General features: G+C 37.8%; 2 protein-coding genes across 21 annotated transcripts in view; one reads left to right on the top strand and one right to left on the bottom strand.

Annotated features, from left to right (window-relative positions):
* The window catches only part of fam49a (family with sequence similarity 49 member A), a 73,161-nt gene extending 58,029 nt beyond the window's left edge, over window positions 1-15,132 (top strand). For 10 of the 20 annotated variants that reach the window (XR_013281300.1, XR_013281299.1, XR_013281296.1 and 7 more), the window contains 3 exons: window positions 5,964-6,014; window positions 9,696-9,775; window positions 9,853-10,014. Coding sequence is in view for 10 of the 20 variants with exons in the window: in XM_077511124.1 (XP_077367250.1) it covers window positions 10,023-10,095; window positions 11,306-11,427; window positions 11,531-11,636; window positions 11,714-11,850; window positions 11,923-12,000; window positions 12,072-12,188; window positions 12,268-12,347; window positions 12,422-12,548; window positions 12,619-12,689; window positions 13,504-13,567 (975 nt within the window). In the remaining 10 variants the exon portion in view is untranslated. Of the gene's footprint in view, window positions 1-5,963; window positions 6,015-9,695; window positions 9,776-9,852; window positions 10,096-11,305; window positions 11,428-11,530; window positions 11,637-11,713; window positions 11,851-11,922; window positions 12,001-12,071; window positions 12,189-12,267; window positions 12,348-12,421; window positions 12,549-12,618; window positions 12,690-13,503 lie in introns of those variants that run through there. The other 10 variants (XM_077511131.1, XM_077511129.1, XM_077511130.1 and 7 more) reach the window with 3 other exon arrangements.
* Window positions 14,488-21,612, bottom strand: fbxo16 (F-box protein 16). Its single transcript, XM_077511134.1, has 9 exons — window positions 21,487-21,612; window positions 21,115-21,222; window positions 19,198-19,233; window positions 18,914-19,120; window positions 18,649-18,819; window positions 17,375-17,640; window positions 16,577-16,688; window positions 15,499-15,754; window positions 14,488-15,342 (listed from the first exon to the last, which is right to left on the bottom strand). The coding sequence occupies exons 2-9, from the start codon at window positions 21,220-21,222 to the stop codon at window positions 15,251-15,253; spliced, it is 1,248 nt and encodes a 415-aa protein (XP_077367260.1). The 5' UTR covers window positions 21,487-21,612; the 3' UTR covers window positions 14,488-15,250.
* Window positions 21,613-22,303: the final 691 nt, after the last annotated feature.

The following is a 22,303-nucleotide window of genomic DNA, read 5'->3' as shown; positions in this document are numbered from 1 at the left end:
AAAAACAAAAAACAAAATAAAAAAAAATGTATAAATACGTCTTTGGGACACCTAAAACATAAAAAAAACAACGTATTTACACGTTATTGGGAGCAAATGAGTTAAGGTGTGAATCCTAACCCTAAGTATGATGTTTTGTTGAATATTTTTCCATCAAAAATTGATGTTTAAAAATCGATTCGGCTGCCGATTTAATCGATTCGAGAATTGTGAGCTGTAATATCGCGCTATATTGCCGATTTTGTTTTTTTTTAACACCCCTAGTCTGTGATATAAAGTGAACCAGACCAAATTGTGCACTATGTGACTTTTTTTTAGTCGGCTCCAAGTGTGAAGTCAGCATTTTTCTTACTACCTATCACCTACTTGGTAACTTCACTAACCTTCACCCATCATTTTAACAGTTGCTTCATGTTCTCATATACACACCAACTTGCATACATCGGCTTGGCACGCACCAGTCATAGACATGGTTCCCTTTGTATCTGCAGTCCTGTTGACATGCATGGCTTGGTCGAACAGAAGTGGCATTGAGCAGAGGAGTTGGAGGAATTTTTTATGCTGCAATGGTTGCGAGTGGTCAGACTACCACTGACCCTGCCTCCTCCTCTTCAAATACCAAACACCCTCCTTTACTTTCCCTCTTGCCTCTTGCCCTGGCTTGTTTTCCTCTCTGTATTGTTTCTTGTAACATGTCGCCAGGGTCTCCACACACACTTTCTCCTCGTGTCACAGTACAAAAGCCTTGCTAAGATGATATGAACACAAGTAATGAGAATGGCTTTGGGAGAAAATGTTTTATTACCAAAAAGAAAGTCCTTGTATGCAATTTGTGTCCATATTAACTCATTGAATGCCAGCCATTTGCAGCGCTGCCATCCCCTCAGTACCAGCCATTTTTACAAGATTTTAACCCATTTTTGACGGCCTACAAAATATTGTGTTCTATGGGTATATAAATATGGGACCAACCAAAAGAAAGCCGGTTAAAATTAACAGAGTTTTGAACAACTGGGCCCAGAAGGGTATTTAGGAGAAGGTTTAGGGTAGGTTGCATGATTATAAAGGTCATAATTATACATGTACTGGGAGTCCTCAAGTTACAACAACTTAATCGAGCTATAACACGTCGACTTTATGCCTCATCTGTAGCACCTTCTTTTTCGTTAACATTTCCCACAGTAATCGCGCCATTTTACACTCACACAGACTCAACTTTTTTAATACTAAGAGGCTTTAACACTACAAGAAATATTGGTTCCGGCAACTTCCGGGTGCAACAAATATGTTTATAAAAATTACTGTACAATGTATTTTGACGTAAGTTTTGACTTTATCGGTGAAATTCGACTTATGCAGACATTCGGGCTACGTCGCCAGCGTAGGAACGGAACTCGTTCGTAACTCCCTGTAGTTCAAATAGTGCAGGTAACATTAACATCAATGTACATAATTGACCTAAAATCACTAATAACACTTGATATTGACACACCGTACTTGTTAATTTATGCACACATTGTAAATTGAGTCAATTTGTGGAGGAACTCAAATGTGTTTCTCTTCACCTGGCCATGAGCGTGGGTCTTAAACATAGGTAGCCAAAACATGCCTAATTAAAATTAAACTGCACTAAAACGCTAACCACCAGAGGGTGCTGGAACTGCGCAAATGGAATGCAACCACTTCTTTTCAACAAATGTGTTGTTTTTATCATCGTGATATGACGATGACAATATTGTGGCGGTATTAATATCACCAATATTGCCCTTATCGTTACATCCCTACCAAGAATCCGAATCTGCCTCAAAAACATCCATGGCACCCTAGAAAACACCCTTATTTTCTGCCATTTACATATAATAGTGCATAGATTTTTCATTTTATTATTTTTTTACGTAAATCAAATACTCATTCCTAATGAGTCTGTTTCCTCTTCAGCTGCCATCATCATTTATCTCCTCATCAGCAGCCAGATGTGAGAGAGGGAAAGTAGTGAGTTTGTAACGAGTCAGTTGAATATTTAGCCATCAGGCCCGATTCTGTTGTCACTGACTCAAGCAAGTGTGTGTTTATACAGTGGCGGGTGTACGATTTATACAGGCAGAACTTTGTATTCAGTAAAAAGCTGTGCTGGTGTATTTAATAGACCCCCTAGTATGGTTGTAGCAGGAACTTCTAATTCTATTAGCGCAAAACAGTTGAATCCTGTTCTGGTGTGTGAAACGGATCAGAAGAGGAAACGATAACGTGTCAGTGATACAGCAGAGAGAAGTAAAGCTGCCATTCTTGTGATGTTGCAAGGCAGGTTTTCACTTTGCGCTCTCTCAACACACCCTCCACCCTCCCCGACCCATGCCCATATTAGGGCAAAATGCAGGCAACCTTCTGGCAAGCTATGCTCAACCCCCAACGCACCACGCTGTCACATTTACTCCAGTGAAGGGAACCCAAGAGAGACTCTGCTCCTCTAACCTAATTTGAAGGCCCATTTTCCTTGCCAGGAAAAAAAAAAAAAGAAAAGAAAAAAAACTCAGGGTTTAAAAAAAAAAAAAAAAATGAATGCATACAACAGAGGGGTTTTTTGTTTGTTTTTTGTTTTTTTGTTTTTTTAATTAAAAAACTAGTACTTTTTAAAATATAAATTTTGAGTTTGAATACAGACATACACATGGAGTTGAGCGGGGGGGGGGGGGGGGGTCCCACAGTGGCAGGCCTGAACCACTTCACCAGTTTTGGGGCAGTTTTGTGCTCCAGTGATAATTTTGGCGAGTCAACATTTGCGCATTAATGGCTTATGACGTTCCTCGCTCGCTTTTTCTAACACATTTAAAAGCCCCTGAGCTGGAACCAATCTATCAGCCAATCGTAAACTGTTGTTAGGCAGAATGCAGACATGAGTCGTTAGAGTTGTCACATAGAGGACACATGCTCATGCATCCTCATTTACTCATGGGAGCGCAACAGCCTTCCAGCCAATAAAACCTTCACTCAACTGACCCTTTTGTGACCCCGTGCGATTGAAGAATACTACAACTCATAATAAGCCACATGGGTCCCCTGCTACCCAAACATCAGCCTACGCTGTTGTCTAACGTGCTGTGGTGTTGACTGCATTATTTGTGCACAAAAGATCCCCTGCTGGATTTGATGCTCGATCATGTAAATAATTGATTTCCATGTTCAAGCCCGAACATCCGCAAACAGAACAGCTGTCACGCCATGTCCTGCTGTTCCCAAATTCTGGGCAAAACAATTGAACCAATGAGCTAATTTGACTATAGAGAGGATAATTTCATGAATACAGTACATTCCTTTAAGTTTTTTTTTATTTTATTTTGTGTTTGTTTGTTTCGTCCTGACCACCACTTACTTGCCGCTTGCCACGTTGCTACTGGTATATTTTTAACTCTTTTTACTGCCACACGTTATTAAAAAACAACCCCCAATGACAGCGGATTAGCTAATACAGGATAATACAAATAAAAACATCATAATAAATAATGACAATAACAAAAAATAAAATAATAATCACATTAATCATAATGATGACAATAATAAAATGATAATGATAGTAATAATAAAATCATAATAAATTAGAGTGATGATAATAATGATAATAATAATGATAGTAATAATGATAATAATAATGAGTAATAATAATGATGGTACTAATAATAAAAATCATAATGATGATGATGATAATAAATCTTGATGATAATAATGATAGTAATAATAATAATAATAACTACAACTACAATAATAATTACAACTACAATAATAAATTACAACAATTACAATAATAAATTACAATAACTAATTACAATAACAAATTACAACTACAATAACAAATTACAACAACTACAGTAACTAATTACAGTAATTAATTACAGTAATTAGTTACTGTAATTAGTTACAATTAGTTATTGTAGTTGTAATTTTTTTATTGTAGTTGTTGTAATTTGTTATTGTAGTTGTTGTAATTTTTTATTGTAATTAGTTATTGTAATTTATTATTGTAGTTGTTGTAATTATTATTGTAGTTGTTGTAGTTGTTGTAGTTGTAGTTGTTGTAGTTGTTATTATTATTATTATTATTATTATTATTATTAGCCGTACGGTCAGGGTTTGCTTGGGAGGCAGTGCCGCCCTGACCCTTCCCCTGCATATGAACTGTAATAAATAAATAAATAATAGTAAAATAGCAATTCCACTCTAAAACTGAATGTTTGAAATGACAGTATTCCGGTTATGCGTCATGGAACAAAACACATGAGGTTGGATTTGAGCCTTTTCCAATTCTAGATACAAATCGTATCTGATCTCAAAACAGTTGGAGTCGATCTATTTACTTCCCATCTATTGGTGTCGCCACATTGACTCTTCTCTTTGACTCTTTTTTTTTTATTTTTTATTTTTTTTTATTTTTTATTTTTTATTCCCCAACCAGTCTTCAGAATCCTCCCGGTGGGAAGGCGTTTCGGGTGTTCGCCGTGATTTGAGTGACTCCCACTTGCGCACATCAATAAGGTGCCTTGTGAATCGGCGCTAATCAAAGCCTGTTGTCACAGTCGGTTGCTGAAACGTTTCTTGCCTTCGCCATACTGGCGGGGGTTAGAGGTTGTTGCTATGACGACGTAAACAAAACACTTGACACTTACACGAGGAGAAGCTGTGTGAACACACCCACCCACAAATTTGGTCAGCTTTTGTGGGAAATGATTATCAACTGTAAATGTATGAAAGCATGAATGGTTTGCTTAGATTGTGTTGTTTTGTATATATTATAACATTTGGTATGTAAAAATGCTGCCCCCCACCTCCCCCTATGCCAAAACGAGACACCCTACACTTACTAATACATAGAGATTTTTAGTTGTATATATTTATGGCCGAGAAGTGTTTTTATACAAATTGTTACTATAATTGTGACTTTAGTATGATGTTAGCGTTGAGTCGTGAGATTTTACACTTCGAAGGGTTCTGACTTGCGTACAATTTTCCGTTGTACGACAAACATTGTAAATTGAGGACCCCCATGTAATTGGATGGGAAGAAAAATGGCATTAAAGGATACTTAAAGTACTTTGGAATCAATTTCTTGCCCACAGATACTTTAGCAGTGGTACGAACTGTCACATTGTAATTCCGAAGATGACACAGTTACCGCCATATTGTTCGGAAGACGGAAAACAGAACTGAACTATACTTTGTGTTTACACAAATCAGTACAAGGTCGTTATGGAACATTTAGTTCTGAGCTATTTACAAAAGCATTAAAAATTTCTTTTATTTTGAAAATTTACTCTCGCTCTTGCCAGTATGTATGTCTTTACCGCTCCACCATGTTTGCCTCATTTATAATGTCGGGGAAATTAAGCCCCCAAGCCAAGCACACCCAAAGGAATTTAAAAAAAAAAATCTCTCTAGAGTGTCTTGAAAAAGCCAAAATACTACCAACATAAAGAATCTGAATTTAAATGAAAATACCAGAAGTCCAGTTAAATAAGAAGTAATTCACATGACATGGATTTAGTAGTTTGAATTTGAATTTGAAGCAAGAGATTATTGGTCATCTTGCAGAAGAGAGGTCATAATACATCTTGTTTCTATTGTCACCCCTGAGGTGTTGCATTTCATCCCAGCAGTGACCATTGATATTTGATCCTCCAATGTACATGAAGCAGACAGAGGCTTAATCAGCTCTATTTTGGCTACAAAGGAGTCCGTTTCACTTTTGAATAATTCAGTGTTGTGCTCTGTCTGAATGTTTGTATGAGTCAGGGAAAAAAAAAAGGAGGAAGTGTGTTAATGTGGAAAGTTGATAGCGTAGCCACACTCACAGTTGTCTGTGGGCGGCAGATACACATGCTTGTTAAACGCCCCTGTGTGATTTTGTTTTTCTTTCCAGTTTCATTTGCCCTCAGACAACATTGATTTTCAATTGTGTTTCTCTCTTGTTTCAGAGGACAACGCGAATGATACTGATAGCAACCTGAGGTCCTGCGCCAGAGAAGGTAAAACTCACACGTGCAATACAGGCTCAATTGCAGGACACTTGCAGATTCATGTAATTAATGTACGCTTTCCGGCTAACTTTGAATGACTGTTCGGACGTCTACATACCGTTAAATGAAAAAAAGCTTTTCATGCCTCATCTGTGGATACCCGCTTTTAAAGATCCTCCCCCCCCCACCCAAACCTGTGACTGTGACCGAAAGCGACTGACCTGTCGGGTTCCATTTCTAGCTGCATGATGAAGTTCAGTTGCGGTCGCAGCACACAAAGAAGGTGTTGCAGCAGGGCATCTTTCGGATTCGGCTCATTGATTATATGTTGAGAAATCAGAAATGAATTATATGATTTTAAATAATGCAGCTATGATACACATTAGCCCAGAATTATATATTCGGGCCACATTTTTAGTTGAATTTAATTGGATTCTGTTGATGTCTGGACATGTTTTGAGTTGTGATAGAGATACGAATGAATTTCATCAGATTTTTATTTTGAGAAAACCGTTTTATTGGATTCTACTACACATTTTGAACATTGGATATGTCTTAATTGATAAAGGGTATAAATAATTATGGGAACAGTCTCATTTAAAAAACAAACAAACAAACAGTGAACAGATAATATGGTTGTGGTACCTCGAGAATTAATTGCAATTAATCTGTTGGAAGCCCCTCCCATAAAACACCAAATTCTGTTTGTAATGTTTTATTTTACTGCTGGCAACTGATATTGTCTTCCCACTGCAAAGCAAATACTGTAAATGTGAATTGAGGGTGGCCGGATATTTTGAAGTTTTCTGCCGCCATGTAGTGTTGGGAGTCTGATATGCAATTGTATCAACTTTTAGCTCATAGCTATAAAAAAAAAAATCACATCTCAAAAATCAGAGCAAATTGATGAATTGATTGAATATATGACACATATAATGCTATTTCACTGTGGTGCTTTTGCCTTTTTTTTTGTGGTGTGAATCTTATTTGTTGATTGACTCGCAGTAAGTGTTTAAAAGCTGTAATCAACTGTACAACAAATCAAATTGATCTTTCATCACATATTGTTTTGATCAAGCAAACAGCACAAAAGGCAATTATAGCTTGGCACTCTTTTATTTTTGTTTCAGGACATTTTCTAAAATATATAAATTATGTATCTCTGTCACTTTGTTTTTGAGGGAGGTTGGCGTGCAGCTATGTGTGGTATTTCCCAAGTCAAATATTTTTTGAATGCTGATTCTCACTTTGAAGCTGAACCATATTGCTAATTGATTGTGAAAGAGGAACTGGGTACACAAGAAAATTCCCTTTGTAGATTTCTGGCATTTTTATTGAAAAGTTTTGTTTAGAGAGGTTTTTTTGGTATGCACACTTTGAAAAATTGATTAATGGCATGATTGCGCTGTCTAAATGAATGAGACCAAAAATATTTAAAAATATATCAATTTCAATAATCCCCCACTATATCGCAGTTCAGTTTTCAATTTGTTTTTTTTATGTGTTTGTGCAGTATTTTTTTCCAAGTATTTTTTTCACACGGTTTGTATAATATTTTTTTGTTATCTATTGCTGTTGCTTTGCCCTTTACAAAAAAATTTAGTGCGGTAATTGGTAAATGCTATTAACACAAAAAAATAAAAAATAAAAAAACATGCCTATATCTCATAAGGATCTTTCTATGTTGCAGACATATTTATGTTGGGAAAGTAGAACAGGCCATTTTCAACACTTTAGATTGGTCAATAATTTTTTAAAAATGACACCCACGCATGTGGACTGACCAAAAGTATAGATTTTTGAAAAAATATTAAATTTGCCAAATTGTACTTACAGAGTTTCAGGTCAACGCCAGCAATATATTACATACCATAAAATCCCATAAAGATTTTTTTTTTCTTTTCATATAACATGATCCAAAATTGGCCCATCGTATTATCCATGGATTCACAAATAAACATTTTATAGAGATTTATCGGTACCTAAATGTTAAAATGTAACATTGGTCATGTGACATTCACAAGCTGAGCTGTGATTGGTTATCTGATCCCTTTTGATGTCATTTTCAGTCGACAGCAAGTTGCAAAATGTGTTCTTAAAGGTACTAATTGCACGTGAAAAATAATGAAAGTATCAAATGAATTAGACAAAAAATATTAACTTTTTATTGCTATAATGGGCTAAATAAGTGAAGTATCTCTAAGTATTTTGTACGTACACTTTGGGAATGTGTTTTAATCAGGTGTCACATGTTGTTTAACTTAAACGTAAGGTGTAACTTTCTTTTAAATCATTATCACTGGCCTTAACGTTCCATCCCAATGACGTATTATATCCACATTAGGACTGTGTTCACTGAAATTCCTCCGTTAATGCACAATTGTACAGTGACATTCTTTTTGTTCCCAAAGGGCTGTTAAGTTTAATTATAATGTTTTAGGAAGTGACATAACCGCATTCCAACAGAGTGGAGAGACTTCAGAAATCTTTAGAAAAGTGTTAAAATATGTTGCCAAAAATGAATTTTGTTTGTTTGTTTTTTTAAATGGTGGAACTTATATAATGACATGGTTTGTTTTACAGCCAGCTCAGCCAGAAGTGGGGAAAGACCAGTTTGTACCTGAGGGTAGTTGAAAAGTTCCTGAGTCATAATGAAGGGAAGTGAAGCTGTGGAGGAGCATGTTGTTAGCTGCAGGCTGTCGACCACTGTTGGAAGAGTGCCACTTTGACGCCATTTTAAGAACCCCAAAATTGAATCAGCACTGCCACCTTCTGGCCCAACCGTGTATTTAATCAGCTGTTTATATGCGAGTCTTAAATTTACAGAGTAATCAAATCCAAGACTTGCCAGGAATCAAAGCGTAACTGTAGAAACAGTCTGCAGAATGTAGTCTCTTTTTTTTTTTTTTATGTCTGCGTGATTGTTGTGAAGATCTCAGCTTGAGGAATGCAGGATTGATTTTAGCCGTGGCTTGCTGGAGGCTGCACAGAGAAATGCAGTGTGATCATCATGCGCACACTGTAAAGCACAGTGTGTCTTTTGTTGTTACTTCACACTATCATTTGATTCTGGCAAGTTGCATCTTTGCGGCCGTGAAGAAAGACTCGCTCTCTCTCGAAGCTGCTACATGCGCAGTTCCATCTCACTTTGATAGACTGCGTCTCCATTTTGTTCTATTCTCGTTACTCAAATTGACATTTTGATGACGACTCAAGCCACTCGTCATGAATGCCCCGCGTGGAAGACGCTGTTAAAACGCAATGACGCTGTTCCCACTTTTATCCAAGTGACGTCCCATATGACGTGTCCGCTTTTCCTGTAAATGTGACCTCATGTAATGCTTGGGAGAGTCCCATGAAATTGCTACCTTACTTACTGGACTTTTGCTTCCAATAAAATATTTATAGAGAAACTGCCATTTACGTCTGTTCCTCCTTTGCTTGGCTTTGTTTAAAAAGGCACTAATCCAGAGAGGGCTGCAGTTTAGTCTAGAAGTACCACAAGGTAGACTTCTTACGATAGTTTACGGTCGTATTATAATAACATCAGTTCATAAGTGACAACTGAGCATAATCGCACAGAATAATGTTATGCTGCTTACAATCATTACATCATCATGAACGGTTTTCATATATTGTACTGTCTGCATTTATTTGTTTTGTGTGTTTGATAATTATTTTGCCCATCAGGTTTGCTGGAATGGGTAACCTGCTAAAAGTCCTTACAAGGGAAATAGAGAACTATCCACACTTTTTCCTGGACTTTGAAAGTAAGTCTGGCAGAGGAGTGGGAAAAACAGCGATAAGATGGAAAAGGAGGACAAGATTATTTCCTTTCTGTTTGCAGGTTTCCTTCGCGCTTTCTTTCCGCTCAGACATGAAACTCGACTCTCAGCTCCAAGCCGCCGTTTCTCGCTTATTCAAACCACTTTTTAACATCACTTATACTTTTCTTCCTTTTTTCTTCCTCTCCCTGTGTGTCTGCTCTTTTTTTTTTCTCTGTCTTGCAGAAGCCAAATGGGGAATCTGTTAAAAGTGCTCACTTGCACCGAGCTTGAGCAGGGGCCAAACTTTTTCCTTGACTTTGAAAGTGAGCATAGCTTGTCTTTCTGCTCGGCCAAAGTTATTTTTCCTAATTCCAACCCTCTTTGCTCCCCAGAGCTCAAGGGTCAGCGTATTTAGGTTTGATAATTGGTTTGTTGTCATAATTGATTTCAGTAAACCTTCCAAAATGTAGTCACTTCATTTTAAATTGACTCAAAATGGAATTGACCCTTGACCTTAGCAGTCTGCTTTTACTCTCTTGTGCATGTGTGTTCTACTTGTTTGGGAAACAAAATATTTCTGTAATCTGCTGATGGGATATCATGAGAATTATTATTATCAACATCCAATCATTAGAAGTAAAAAGTAATAAAACTCAACAATGAGAAGTGTTACACCACCAATTACATGTACAGATATAAAATGGTTGATTTAATGACTACCAGTTACTAGTTAGCAACTATCTACTGTCACCTTCTTCATTGAATCCCATAGATATGGACGCTGAAAGGAGCATGATCGCCACCTAATGGCTGAAGATTGACTCGCGCCCACTAATGTGTGCATGTGACAGGCTTAAATTTTCTTTCTCCACCAAAATTATGTCTCCCCTGCGGCATTTCATCCAACCGCAGTCTTTGTTTACAAAAAGAGGAAGTGATGGGATAATGGGAAGGGTTTTGAAATATAAAACAGACTCCAGTCAGTTGAGGATAAACGTCAGCGATACTCTATATTTACAGCAGCTAGTTTGGCCGTCTGTGGTCATGACAGTCCAAGATTTAAAATGACATCAAGTATTACCGTTACAATTTACGGTATGCTTGCTCACACTTGGGTGAATGAAATATTCCCTGAAGTCTGAGGCAAGCCATATTTACAGGATATGTATACTCACCAGCCACAGCTTTGGTTACATCTTAGTCAAAAACAAGCTTTCCCAAACTCGATTTGAAATTTGTTTCCACCTGAGACCCGCATTTACACAACTATGTGGAATATAGTTTTGAATGTAGCTCAGTAAGATAATGTAAAATAGAAAGAAACTCCTCCGTTTTTGTCACACTGTACTTTTATGTAAGTTTAGTCAATGTGGCCATTGAGTGTTCGATCCATGTAGTCTTCATTTAGAAACAATTTTCACCCAGTATTTTTTATATAATTATTACATTCCTTTGAAATCAATCTGGCATGAATGCAGTCATTGTAAATGTGTCTATATGTGAGTGTTTGCGTTGTGTATTTTTCCATGGTAGATGCGCAACCCACAGAAGGAGAGTGTGAAGTCTGGAACCAGGTGAACGCCGTTCTTCAGGACTCTGAAAGCATCCTGTCGGGTCTACAGGCATACAAAGGAGCCGGACAGGAGATCAGAGATGTGAGGAGAGCAGAAATCCCAGCTGGGATCAACTTCAAATCTATTTTTGTACCCTTGGACATCTATTTTGTCTATCCATTATTGGTGTTATGTTTCTCTTTAGGCAATCCAAAACCCAAGTGACTTCATGCTTCAGGAGCGAGCCTGGAACTCCGTGTGCCCTCTTGTTATCAAACTCAAGAAGTTCTACTGTTTTTCTCTGAGACTCGGTGTGTGGCACTGTCAACATTTTTCGGCTTTGAGCAGAAACCAACAGTTGTGATTTTGATTTTGTATTTGTGTGCAGAGGAGGCTCTAAAGAGTTTGTTGGAGTCCCTGACATGTCCGCCCTACACGCCCATGCAGCACCTGGAAAAGGAGCAGGCGTTGGCCAAACAGTTTGCAGAAATCCTCCACTTCACTCTCCGCTTCGATGAGCTCAAGGTGCCAAACGATATCATCGTGATGTATGATTTTATCTCGAGTAGTTTGATTTCATTGCTTGTTTTATCTCAGATGAGGATTCCTGCCATCCAGAATGACTTCAGCTACTACAGAAGAACTATCAGTCGAAACCGGATAAACAACATGAATGTAAGCTGTTACGAACATAATGTAAATGTGAACGTGGACATTTTTTTTCACATTTCATTGCAACTCTACAGCTTGATATTGAAAATGAAGTTAATAACGAGATGGCCAATAGGATGTCCTTATTTTACGCCGAAGCCACGCCGATGCTGAAAACGCTCAGCAACGCAACTACAAACTTTGTCACTGAGGTAAGTTCGCTTCATTTTTAATCATTCTTGCTTTGTAAATGATGCAAAATATATTCATTTTGCACGTCTTTTTTTGTAGAACAAGACTCTTCCACTGGAGAACACGACGGACTGTCTGAGCACCATGGCCAGCGTCTGTAAAGTCATGTTGGAGACACCGTGAGTTATTCATCACATTGGTCCAAAACAAAACATTTCTCTTGATATCCCAAGATGTCATCTTCTGTTTCCAGGGAATATTCAAGTCGTTTCAGCAGCGAGGACACACTCCTGTTCTGCATGAGGGTCATGGTCGGCGTCATCATTCTCTATGACCATGTTCATCCCAACGGCGCCTTCAACAAGTCCTCCAAGATCGATGTAAGTTCCGTACGCACTGCACACATCACTGCTATGTGATGCAGCTGTCACGTGATGATTGTCTCGCCAGATGAAAGGCTGCATAAAAGTGCTGAAGGACCAGCCTGCGGACAACGTCGAAGGCCTGCTGAATGCCCTCAAGTAGGTCACGTCACTCGGCCTTTTGCATCCGGTTGTATATGTCACTATTCAGGTTTGAGGGGGAACTGAAATTGAATTGGATACTCATCAAGCACAAAAAGTGTTCAAAATAACAATTTCAAACAAAAAGCATGTGTTATAAAATCCCTTGAGGGGAAAAACAAAATTACCCCTCTCGCGGTATTTTAGCCAATAATTGGCTCCTCTCTCCGGAGTCATTTATGATTTTTATTTTTTTTCCCTTCCAACCACTCAAAATGTTTAATGGCATCAGACCTATCCATACATATATAGCTTTTATTTATTTATGTATTTATTCATTCATTTATTTATTCTTGATGCCCTCTATGGACAATAAAAGTAATAGTGCGCAATGACCAAAAGTAACTATGATGTACTGTCTAGAATTCTCGTTAGGTGTACAGTGCAACAAAAATATGGAAAAATGTGATTTAAAATGGGAGTCAATGGAGCCAAACATTGGACAAATTCTACCTGCGTCTATAAAAATTTGTCTCCCACATATAATAATGACAATAACAATTTAGAAATGATGGATGGTGCCATTTTGAACTTCAACATGTTTGGACAATCTGGGTAACATTTCAGCTCCCAAAGTGATTTTTTTAATGCTTTTATCTATGATAATATTATTAATTAAAAAGAAAATAGCCCAGAATTGGACGAATACTGCATAAGGTAGTATCCTGAAATGTGATTTAAAGTTTATTCAAGGCTTGTTACTACTCATGTCACACTGTTTTTGATATTTATATTCAATAATGCATGTGTGCTCCTCATTTCTTCTCTTCAGATTCACCACAAAACACCTGAACGATGAGTCCACTCCAAAAAACATCCGGACAATGCTCCAGTAATTTAAATCATTTTAATCGTATATAAAAATAAAGAGGATCGATGCTCTGACCTCAAATAAGATGTATATGTTTACATTATTTAAGAGACCTGTTAACACTTTGCATAGTCATTCTCTCCAAGTTGCTCTACAACAAGATTTCCCGCTTCTATTAACAGCTGAGAGAGCGTTTCTCATTTGTCGCCTTATATAATCGAGGCTTCTTAAAATCTCCCAATTTTCTTACATGCTTCATTATACACACACAAAGTGGTCAAATATTCACTTGCTATCCAGTCAGTTTGTGCACGGAATGAGATCGATCAAGGGCTTGTTTAGATGTGGAGACAGGTGATGTATTGACTGCTTAGCTGTATCGTCATAAGAATTCTCACGTTTTCGGTTAATTAAAAAAAAAAAAATGTATGCCCGATCTTGGTGTACCTGTTGATGTGAATATAGAACGGCACAACGCATGTGCTTGAGAGGATTACGATCAATCACGCATTTTGCTTTCACTGATTCGTTTCTTTTTTTGTGTAAAAAGAAGGCAAAAAATGTATTTTTAACAAGAAACGTTCATGTTTTTATTTCACTATTAATATATTGATCAATTGCCAGTTTTGAAAGAATTTTTTATAAGTTGTTTGAGTGCGAGGGGAGAGAATTATTTGTAAATTATTACCCTTTTTTTTTTTTTTTTATGAATTTTTTGTTTCACAGCCCACCAATCTTCTAATTGTCTTTGTATTGCCTTAAAACAAACATTTTGAGCTACTGTACTTGTTGTAATTGTCTTCAAATGGATCTGCTGTGTCAAATGTCATGTTTGTGACCACTGTCACTGATCATCTTTAATACACCAGCGTGTATTATTGTCATTTGTTGACGTAGTAACTCTGAATCAGCTTGATTATCAATTTTTTATTTATTTTTTTAATCGCTAATCCAGCTGATTCTGGGTGCTCGTCATACTAGACTGGACAATCACATCGTTCGTGACTGTTGGACTTCATGTTAAATTACATGATTTGTGATGATTTTTTTTTTTTCATCCCCGTGAATTCATTTTCCACCAACACAATACTAATCAAAATACCATGTTTAGACTAGTGGGAGCACATAGAACATATTACTGCTTCGAAAATGTTTTGCTTGACTTCTGCTATAAGCCTTAAATCGAAAGTATAAAGAAACATCCATAAATAGGAATTACTTTCCGACTGAAGCTATACTATACTGTACTGTAATGAGTCATGACTCAATTATATTTCAAGGAATACCCATTTCAAATGTGTCTTGTTCATTTTTAATCACCGTCTTGTGGTATTTAATGTATGTGCACACATGAGCCATACTTTTGAATTTGAGAAGTACCTTTGCTGTCATGATCATGTGACAAACAGAAAGCTCTCCATGTGCTACTGTGTTGAAAGCAGGATTCGGTCAGAACATGTTTTTTTTTTTTTTTGTTATTGTTGCTGTTTTTAAAGCATTGGTGTACTTCGGCTTGCTTCGGCTTGTACTGTATTGTTTAAAGGGCTGCGTGAGTTGGATAATAAAGGTGGTACATTTCTTACTGAAAAATATATGAATGATTCCTTTATTTTAAGCAACTTGTCACGTATATCATCTGGCCATTTCCAAGTTTTCAAATGACCAGCATTGTGCAGCACCTTTGCCTGTCAATATAGCTGCACTTTCATTAGTTGTCCTGCAGGTGGCGATATGCGTCAGTCCACGATTGTGTGAGTGACATGGAGAGAGACCAGGGTTGAAACTCAAACAGTGGTGCACCTGAAAGAAGAATTTCTAGCATTATGGACTCAGGTAACACAAATTAAACATAAAACTCTCGTTTTGTTTGGAACATAAGGCACATTTGTTTCTCACAGTTTACAAGTCTCCTTTCAGTATCTTGCTATGTGCTTACATCATCCGGCCAAGACTTACTGGGAAGGCTCCTGTTGGAGCGCTGGGACGCCCTGAGTGCCTCCAAGCTCAGCCTGGGTACCGCCGTCCTCACTGGACCCGGACGCTTCCCGGCATTCCACCGGGCCTGCCGCAGCAGGATCTCTCCCGTTTCCTTGGTGACAGGGTAACTGTGAGTGTGAGATGCCCAGTGGGGTCGAGACTGGGTCTGACGAGGGGGAGGTTGAGGAGGAGCAGGCAGAGGATGGTGCGGTCTGCTGTTTGAAGTAAGGAACATCTATAGGAAACGAAGGAGGAAATATCTTGAGAACTCGACTAAGTGCAGTTTCTGGAGAAATTGCATGGGAATGCTGAAAGCTGAACTGAATGCTTATGCAGTAAATTGAAAGATAAGTTATGTGAAAATTACGGTTTTAATTGAAGTTGAAAGATAAATGAATAAGAAGAAAATTTGAACTGCAATCTGTCTAACGTGAGATTTAATCATTTCAGAGATATTATAATCCATTTAATCAGTTGGTATCAAACCATCGAATGTCCTAAAATGTGGTCTCAGCAGGATTTGAACCCAGATTCTCCATGGGGGAAGAAATTGCTCTAACGACTTAGCGAACTTGCCTTGTTCAGATTCATGGTTAATGTCGTACTTATTTTAAAAATAGCCATCTGATGAAAGCCAACTTGCATTTAATCATTTTAGTGAAATTGTAATGCATTTCCTGATATGATAGTCAGTTGGTATACACTAGTTATATCACTAAGCATAATTGCCATGGATATATTTGCAATGTACAGTCAGAGGTGGGATTCGAACCCGGGACCTCCTGGTTACTGTACAATGCACTTAACCATGTGCGCCACTGAGCAATATCAGAGAGCTGGTAATGATGATCAATTGTATGTATGGAATACTATTTTCACCAAAAGTGAAATATTTTCCGCTGCAGTGTCCTCCGTTTCTCCTTACATATAATTTGCATCACCTCCTTCTGTGAGCCTGTCATTAACATGCATCCTCCATAATGCATGAATTCTGCTAGTGGAGGATCTTCAACATTTCAGTGTCAAGGGCATATTGGGGTTATGAAACGTGATTTACCAGTGATTTGGCTTTACGTAGTTTGTAAGTTGCCTCGGATAGAGTTTTCTGTGTCCCGTTGTCTGGTTGCTCCGTTTTACTGCTGCAAGAGGTTGCTCTGCTCTTCATCTGCCTGGAGGCAAACAATAATCTTCATTGGCATAAACTCAGAAAAAAATAGTGTATCCCCTTACATTTTTTAATCCCAAAGACCCCTTAACTCATTCACTGCCAATGACGACTATAGACGTCAAAATCCAAGCAAACAGCCAGTGTTAATTTTGAAAAAAAAAAAAAAAAAAGAAAATTTAAAATTCAAATTTTAATATATAAAAAAATAATAATTTAGTTTTAGTTATAGTCTTCTGACTAAATGTAATTAAAGCCTTAGTCATAACTCAGTCACCTGATTGTATTTTAGTTTTAATCCAATTTTAGTCAACAAAAATAAAGAGCAATTTTAGTCGATTAAAATTGACTTTTGGAGGCCTAGACCCAATATGTGCTCTCAGTAAGACCAAGACCGATCACAAGAACGTCAACGCCCGTGTTGTAGGGTAACAGGAATCCGTTCTGCGCACGATGGTAGCACTTAGCATTGAAATTGTTGTCATCGTTGTTATTCATAATGACAATGATTAATAACTATGAATGAAAACAATGAATAACTAAAACTAAATTCAAATTTCTTGTCAAAATTTGCACTGGCTGTTTGCTTGGATTTTTGACGTCTATAGTTGCCATTGGCAGTGAATGAGTTAATACATAATTCTATATTGTTAAAAAAAAAAAAAAAAAAGTATCTTCTTGCTGCCTTACGCTGCACTGGCTTGTCGGACAGGGTCCGAGTTATCCAGATAGCTGAAGCGGACGATGTCTTTGGGACATCTGTCCGAGTCTCTCCAAGGTGGAAGCACGGGTGGAGGCTTGTCCTTTTTTAATCTGCTCCCGGCTGTACCTCTAATGTACTGGTTGGTGGATGCATGAAGCCCGTCACTTTGTGAGACCCCACGTGAGATGTCCTCATGTCTACTGGCGACTCTTGCTACGTCTTGAATCGCTGTCTGCTGCGGGGACCAGGCAGCCTGTGGGTGGATGACATGTTTAGACCAGGGCAGAATTTTGTGCTCAAGGGCCCATTTGATGGACATAGGGGCCAGCTATTTTAATAATAAAATATTTTATCATCCACATGGTATTTTATTGCTATTTTTTTTCCCACTTTTTAGTGAAGAGGAATATTAAGTGTATAACACTTTTTATTGAACAAATTTAGGCTTTAAATGTTGTTAGCATGTTTTCTATAAGACTCTTAAGAACACATTGAAGTATTGTTTGAATTATTTTAACTGTATTTGAGCCTAGCATTTAAGTTTTTAAAAAATGTCCACTGTAGTGGACACATCATAGCTTAAAAATAGAAATCTTTTTTTTTTTTTTTTCAAAAAATTTATTTTGCAGTATTCCAGTTACTTCACAAAGATTGGGAAATATTAAAATAAACATGATTGGACTTTTTTTTTTTTTTCCCCTGGTAGTCAGAAGGATATAGAGGGTATTATTTTTCTCATTCCAAAAATTCACAGATTTCCCCAAAATCTATATTTTCAACGGGGATTTCCCCATTCATTTCCAATGGGACATTCAGCATGACAGATTCACATTGTTACCATTTGAAATTCAAAACATTCAGCTCATTCCATCCACATGCCAAATATTCCCAAGTACTGTACCAAAAATTCAACAAATTCACCACTAAAATTCCCCCATGAAATAAATAAATAAATAAATACGTAAATAAAAGATAAAATCCCTGTTCATTCAATATCGATTTCAATAAATATCATTTCACATAATTGTATATATTCTAATATCATGAAATTACTCAATATCACTCTGCATCATTCTAAATCATTCCACATGCCGCCATATTTTTTTCATTAAACTTTGCAGCCTTGACACACGATTTCTCAAGAAATTGTACATGTAAGTTTCTCTATAATATTTAACCAATTAATGAATAAAACTCACAGAATGTAGTTTATGAAATAAGAGCGCAGTTGCTATTGTGAATGATATGACTTCTTCCAGACCTTTCCGGTTGGCACAGCAAGCAGCACCTCTTGCACAGTGTTGATGTAGTGTCTCTTCCACACACCCTGCTCAAAAACTGTCGGGGAGAAGCTGATGAACCAACCAAGTCTCAGACACTTGGGCATCCACAGCTGGTCCAGTTCCACGATGCTTTTCCAGTGCCAGCTCACCTGTCCTCACAGGAACAAGCCATACAAAATGCATTGCATGGTGACGCTATAAACCAGGTGAGTGTGTTCGTGTTTGCTGTTGGTTCCTCCTTACCCGTGCACAGCGACAGAGGCTGCGTGGGTCCAGGAAGGAGAAGACGTAGAGGCAGATTGCTCTCGGCAGGATGCACGTGAAGTCAGCGGCCTGCAGGGGGAGCTGTCTGCTCACGCAGAGGTCGACAAAGCGGAGCTGCTCCTTTGAGCAGCCCTTGACGAAGTCGTGCAGCACCAACCTCCTCTGCCTGTCAGACCACCTGTCAAACTGATGAGCACATGAAAGGCAGTCAAATCAAAAGAAAGACAAGACAACCCGGCGGAGTCTGAGCACAATGCACGTACCCACTTTGCCAGGAGGCTTCGCCTCTCCTCAAAAACCTGAAAGTGACACAATGACAATGATGCCTTTTGTTTGTTTTCAAATAAATGCGTGATGCTTTCATCAAATATGTTTGTTCAATTGCTATTTGTTGGGTTTTGGTTATGGTCGCATCTTACTGAGACCTGTGAAAACTGATTAAACTGGTCCCACGCAAAGGTATAGTCACAAAGTATGGGGTGCCAAATAGACCCCCCAAAAAATAACATTACCTCTCATATAACAAAAAAAAAAAAAACTGACAATCCCACAAAAACTTCTCAATCATAAAGAACCCTTTCACACAAACCCCAAAAACTTAAAAAAAACAAAAAAAAAACAAACCTTGTGCACCAAAAACACACAAAAAAAACAAAAACTCTCACACACACCAAAACTATGTATGTTCACAAACTCAAACTAGCCCTGAAAATAGATCTCACATTCACCAAAACCACTCTCACACATACACATTCACCAAACCCACTCTCACACTTACAAAAGCCCCTTAGGTTCACAAAAAAGCTAACTTATTCTCAAAAACCCGGAGCACTCACTGAAAACCTCACTCTAAAAGAAAAACTCTCAAATTTTTGTAGACACAAAAACCTCTCATACAAAAAAAAGTATTACGTCGAAAAAGTCTCACACAAAAGCACAGCTCATATGCCAAAAAATCTCACACTCAATGAAAAAAAACATCACACTCACATTAACCAAAAATCTCTCGCACATAAAAAAACTCTCACTTAACCAAAAAACTGTCTTATACAACAAAAACTCTCACACACACCAAAACTATGTATGTTCACAAACTCAAACTAGCCCTGAAAATAGATCTCACATTCACCAAAACCACTCTCACACATACACATTCACCAAAACCACTCTCACACTTACAAAAGCCCCTTAGGTTCACAAAAAAAGCTAACTTATTCTCAAAAACCCGGAACACTCACTGAAAACCTCACTCATAAAGAAAAACTCTCAAATTTTTGTAGACACAAAAACCTCTCATACAAAAAAAAGTATTACGTAGAAAATGTCTCACACAAAAGCACCGCTCCTATGCCAAAAAATCTCTCACACTCAATGAAAAAAAACATCACACTCACATTAACCAAAAATCTCTCGCTCATAAAAAAACTCTCACTTAACCAAAAAACTGTCTTATACAACAAAAACTCTCACACACACCAAAACTATGTATGTTCACAAACTCAAACTAGCCCTGAAAATAGATCTCACATTCACCAAAACCACTCTCACACATACACATTCACCAAAACCACTCTCACACTTACAAAAGCCCCTTAGGTTCACAAAAAAAGCTAACTTATTCTCAAAAACCCGGAACACTCACTGAAAACCTCACTCATAAAGAAAAACTCTCAAATTTTTGTAGACACAAAAACCTCTCATACAAAAAAAGTATTACGTAGAAAAAGTCTCACACAAAAGCACCGCTCATATGCCAAAAAATCTCTCACACTCAATGAAAAAAAACATCACACTCACAAAAACCAAAAATCTCTCACAAATAAAAAAAAACCTCTCACTTATACAACAAAAAAGCTCACACACAACCTATCACAATCGTGGCAAGTCTCTCACTCTGCTAATGAAACCTCTCACACATCCAATAAACTCTCACATTTCCAAAAAAAAAAAAAAAAGTCTATTTATTTATTTATTGCCTAATTGAAAGTCAAACATTCTCTTGCAAGCTCAAAACTGAAAATCTTGGCTTCTGATTTGCTCACATGCAAACCAGTCCTTCTCTCGGTCTGTTGCCGGAGGGACTTAACATACATATATGCGAGAAGCAAATGTAATGTTTGGCCTATACGTCGTATCATAACAAGGTCAAGTGTCTTCGTGTTGTTGAGAGTTGTTGTGACCTTGTTGTTGGACAGAGAGTGGTTCAGAGGTGTCCAGGCGCTCATCTTGGTCTGCATTTTAGCAGGACTTGCAGAGGACCTCGCTGCGTGCGGCATTTTCCTGTTCATCTGGAGGCACGGCAGTGATAATGTGAGAGACTGCTCAGCCCTACTTCTCACAAAGATATCTGTGAATCAGTAACAAACAATGCACAGTCCTGCGACAAAGCATGCATTGTTGTGTTTTTGTTTTTAAGCCATTGTCACCTGTAAGACACATTCCTATTGTTTAAAATGGAAAATTCCAACCCCTGCTTGATGTTGCGCTCTCTCACACACCCATGTGTTAAGTGAAGGACTCTCTCACATACACATGACAACATACACACTTACCAACACTTCACGCCGGAGCGAATAAATCCAACATCAAAACACAGTGTTACTTCTCTCGACTTCTCCCCATAGCTTGAACATCCATCCACCTACAATTCTCATCCGTCTTCCCACTTCCCTGGTGCATCGTTTACATGTTCCCATAGTAACCGTGACTGTGCTTTCCGTACACAGACTAAAGTTGCCAGAGCATATCACACACCGAGGGGGTTGCTGCAAAGCAAACCACAGTGGGGTGTGCACTGTGCAGGCGTCCGTGGTTCTAATGATGACAAATGTTATGCAAGAAGGCCTGATGCTGCAGCTGCACAAGCACTACACACACTGATGCAGCAAAACGTGTGTCAATGAAGGAATATTGACCAAATAGTGTGAGAATTAAATATTATATTAGCACAGATTTGTGATTGTATTTCGTTGATCAGTTTGTAGGAAATTGTGTGATTAATTTCACATTGAAAGGATGTTTTTTTTTTTTGTCTAACTGTATTTGTATGTTCTATTACTAGACGTCTATTTGATAAAAAATAAAATACAACCTACCCTTATATATTTTATTAAAAGTTGTTCTTGTTTGTTTTTGTTTTCGCAGCATTAGCCATTAAGGAAGCTAAAAAAAAAAAAAACGTGCTTGTGCACAGTGGATTGGTCGCGTGCAAAAAAAGACAGAAAACCTGCTGGGAAGAAAAGAGACGCGGCTGTGTCAAGTTAGCAGAGACACTGTACCAAAGCGGAAACTCAATCCACTTCCTATCCTATAATGTAGAAATGATTTTATTGCGAAAGTGTTTAGTACGATTGTTTCGCCTTTGTATAA

The sequence above is a fragment of the Festucalex cinctus genome, chromosome 21 (genome assembly GCF_051991245.1).
Source record: "Festucalex cinctus isolate MCC-2025b chromosome 21, RoL_Fcin_1.0, whole genome shotgun sequence".
NCBI classification, from domain to species: domain Eukaryota; kingdom Metazoa; phylum Chordata; class Actinopteri; order Syngnathiformes; family Syngnathidae; genus Festucalex; species Festucalex cinctus.
Note: the sequence above shows the minus strand (reverse complement) of the source record. Positions and strands in the feature narration are given on the sequence as shown.

Bases quoted from the DNA above. Each gene is read 5' to 3' on its own strand.
- fbxo16 (XM_077511134.1), bottom strand. From the start codon at position 21,222: ATGAACAGGAAAATGCCGCACGCAGCGAGGTCCTCTGCAAGTCCTGCT. The intron at 19,121-19,197 runs GTACGTGCATTG...TGTGCTCATCAG, and splicing joins GAAGCCTCCTGGCAAAGTGG to TTTGACAGGTGGTCTGACAG. The intron at 15,343-15,498 runs GTAAGTCTTGGC...TTCTTCTTTCAG, and splicing joins CTCCAACAGGAGCCTTCCCA to GTGCACCACTGTTTGAGTTT.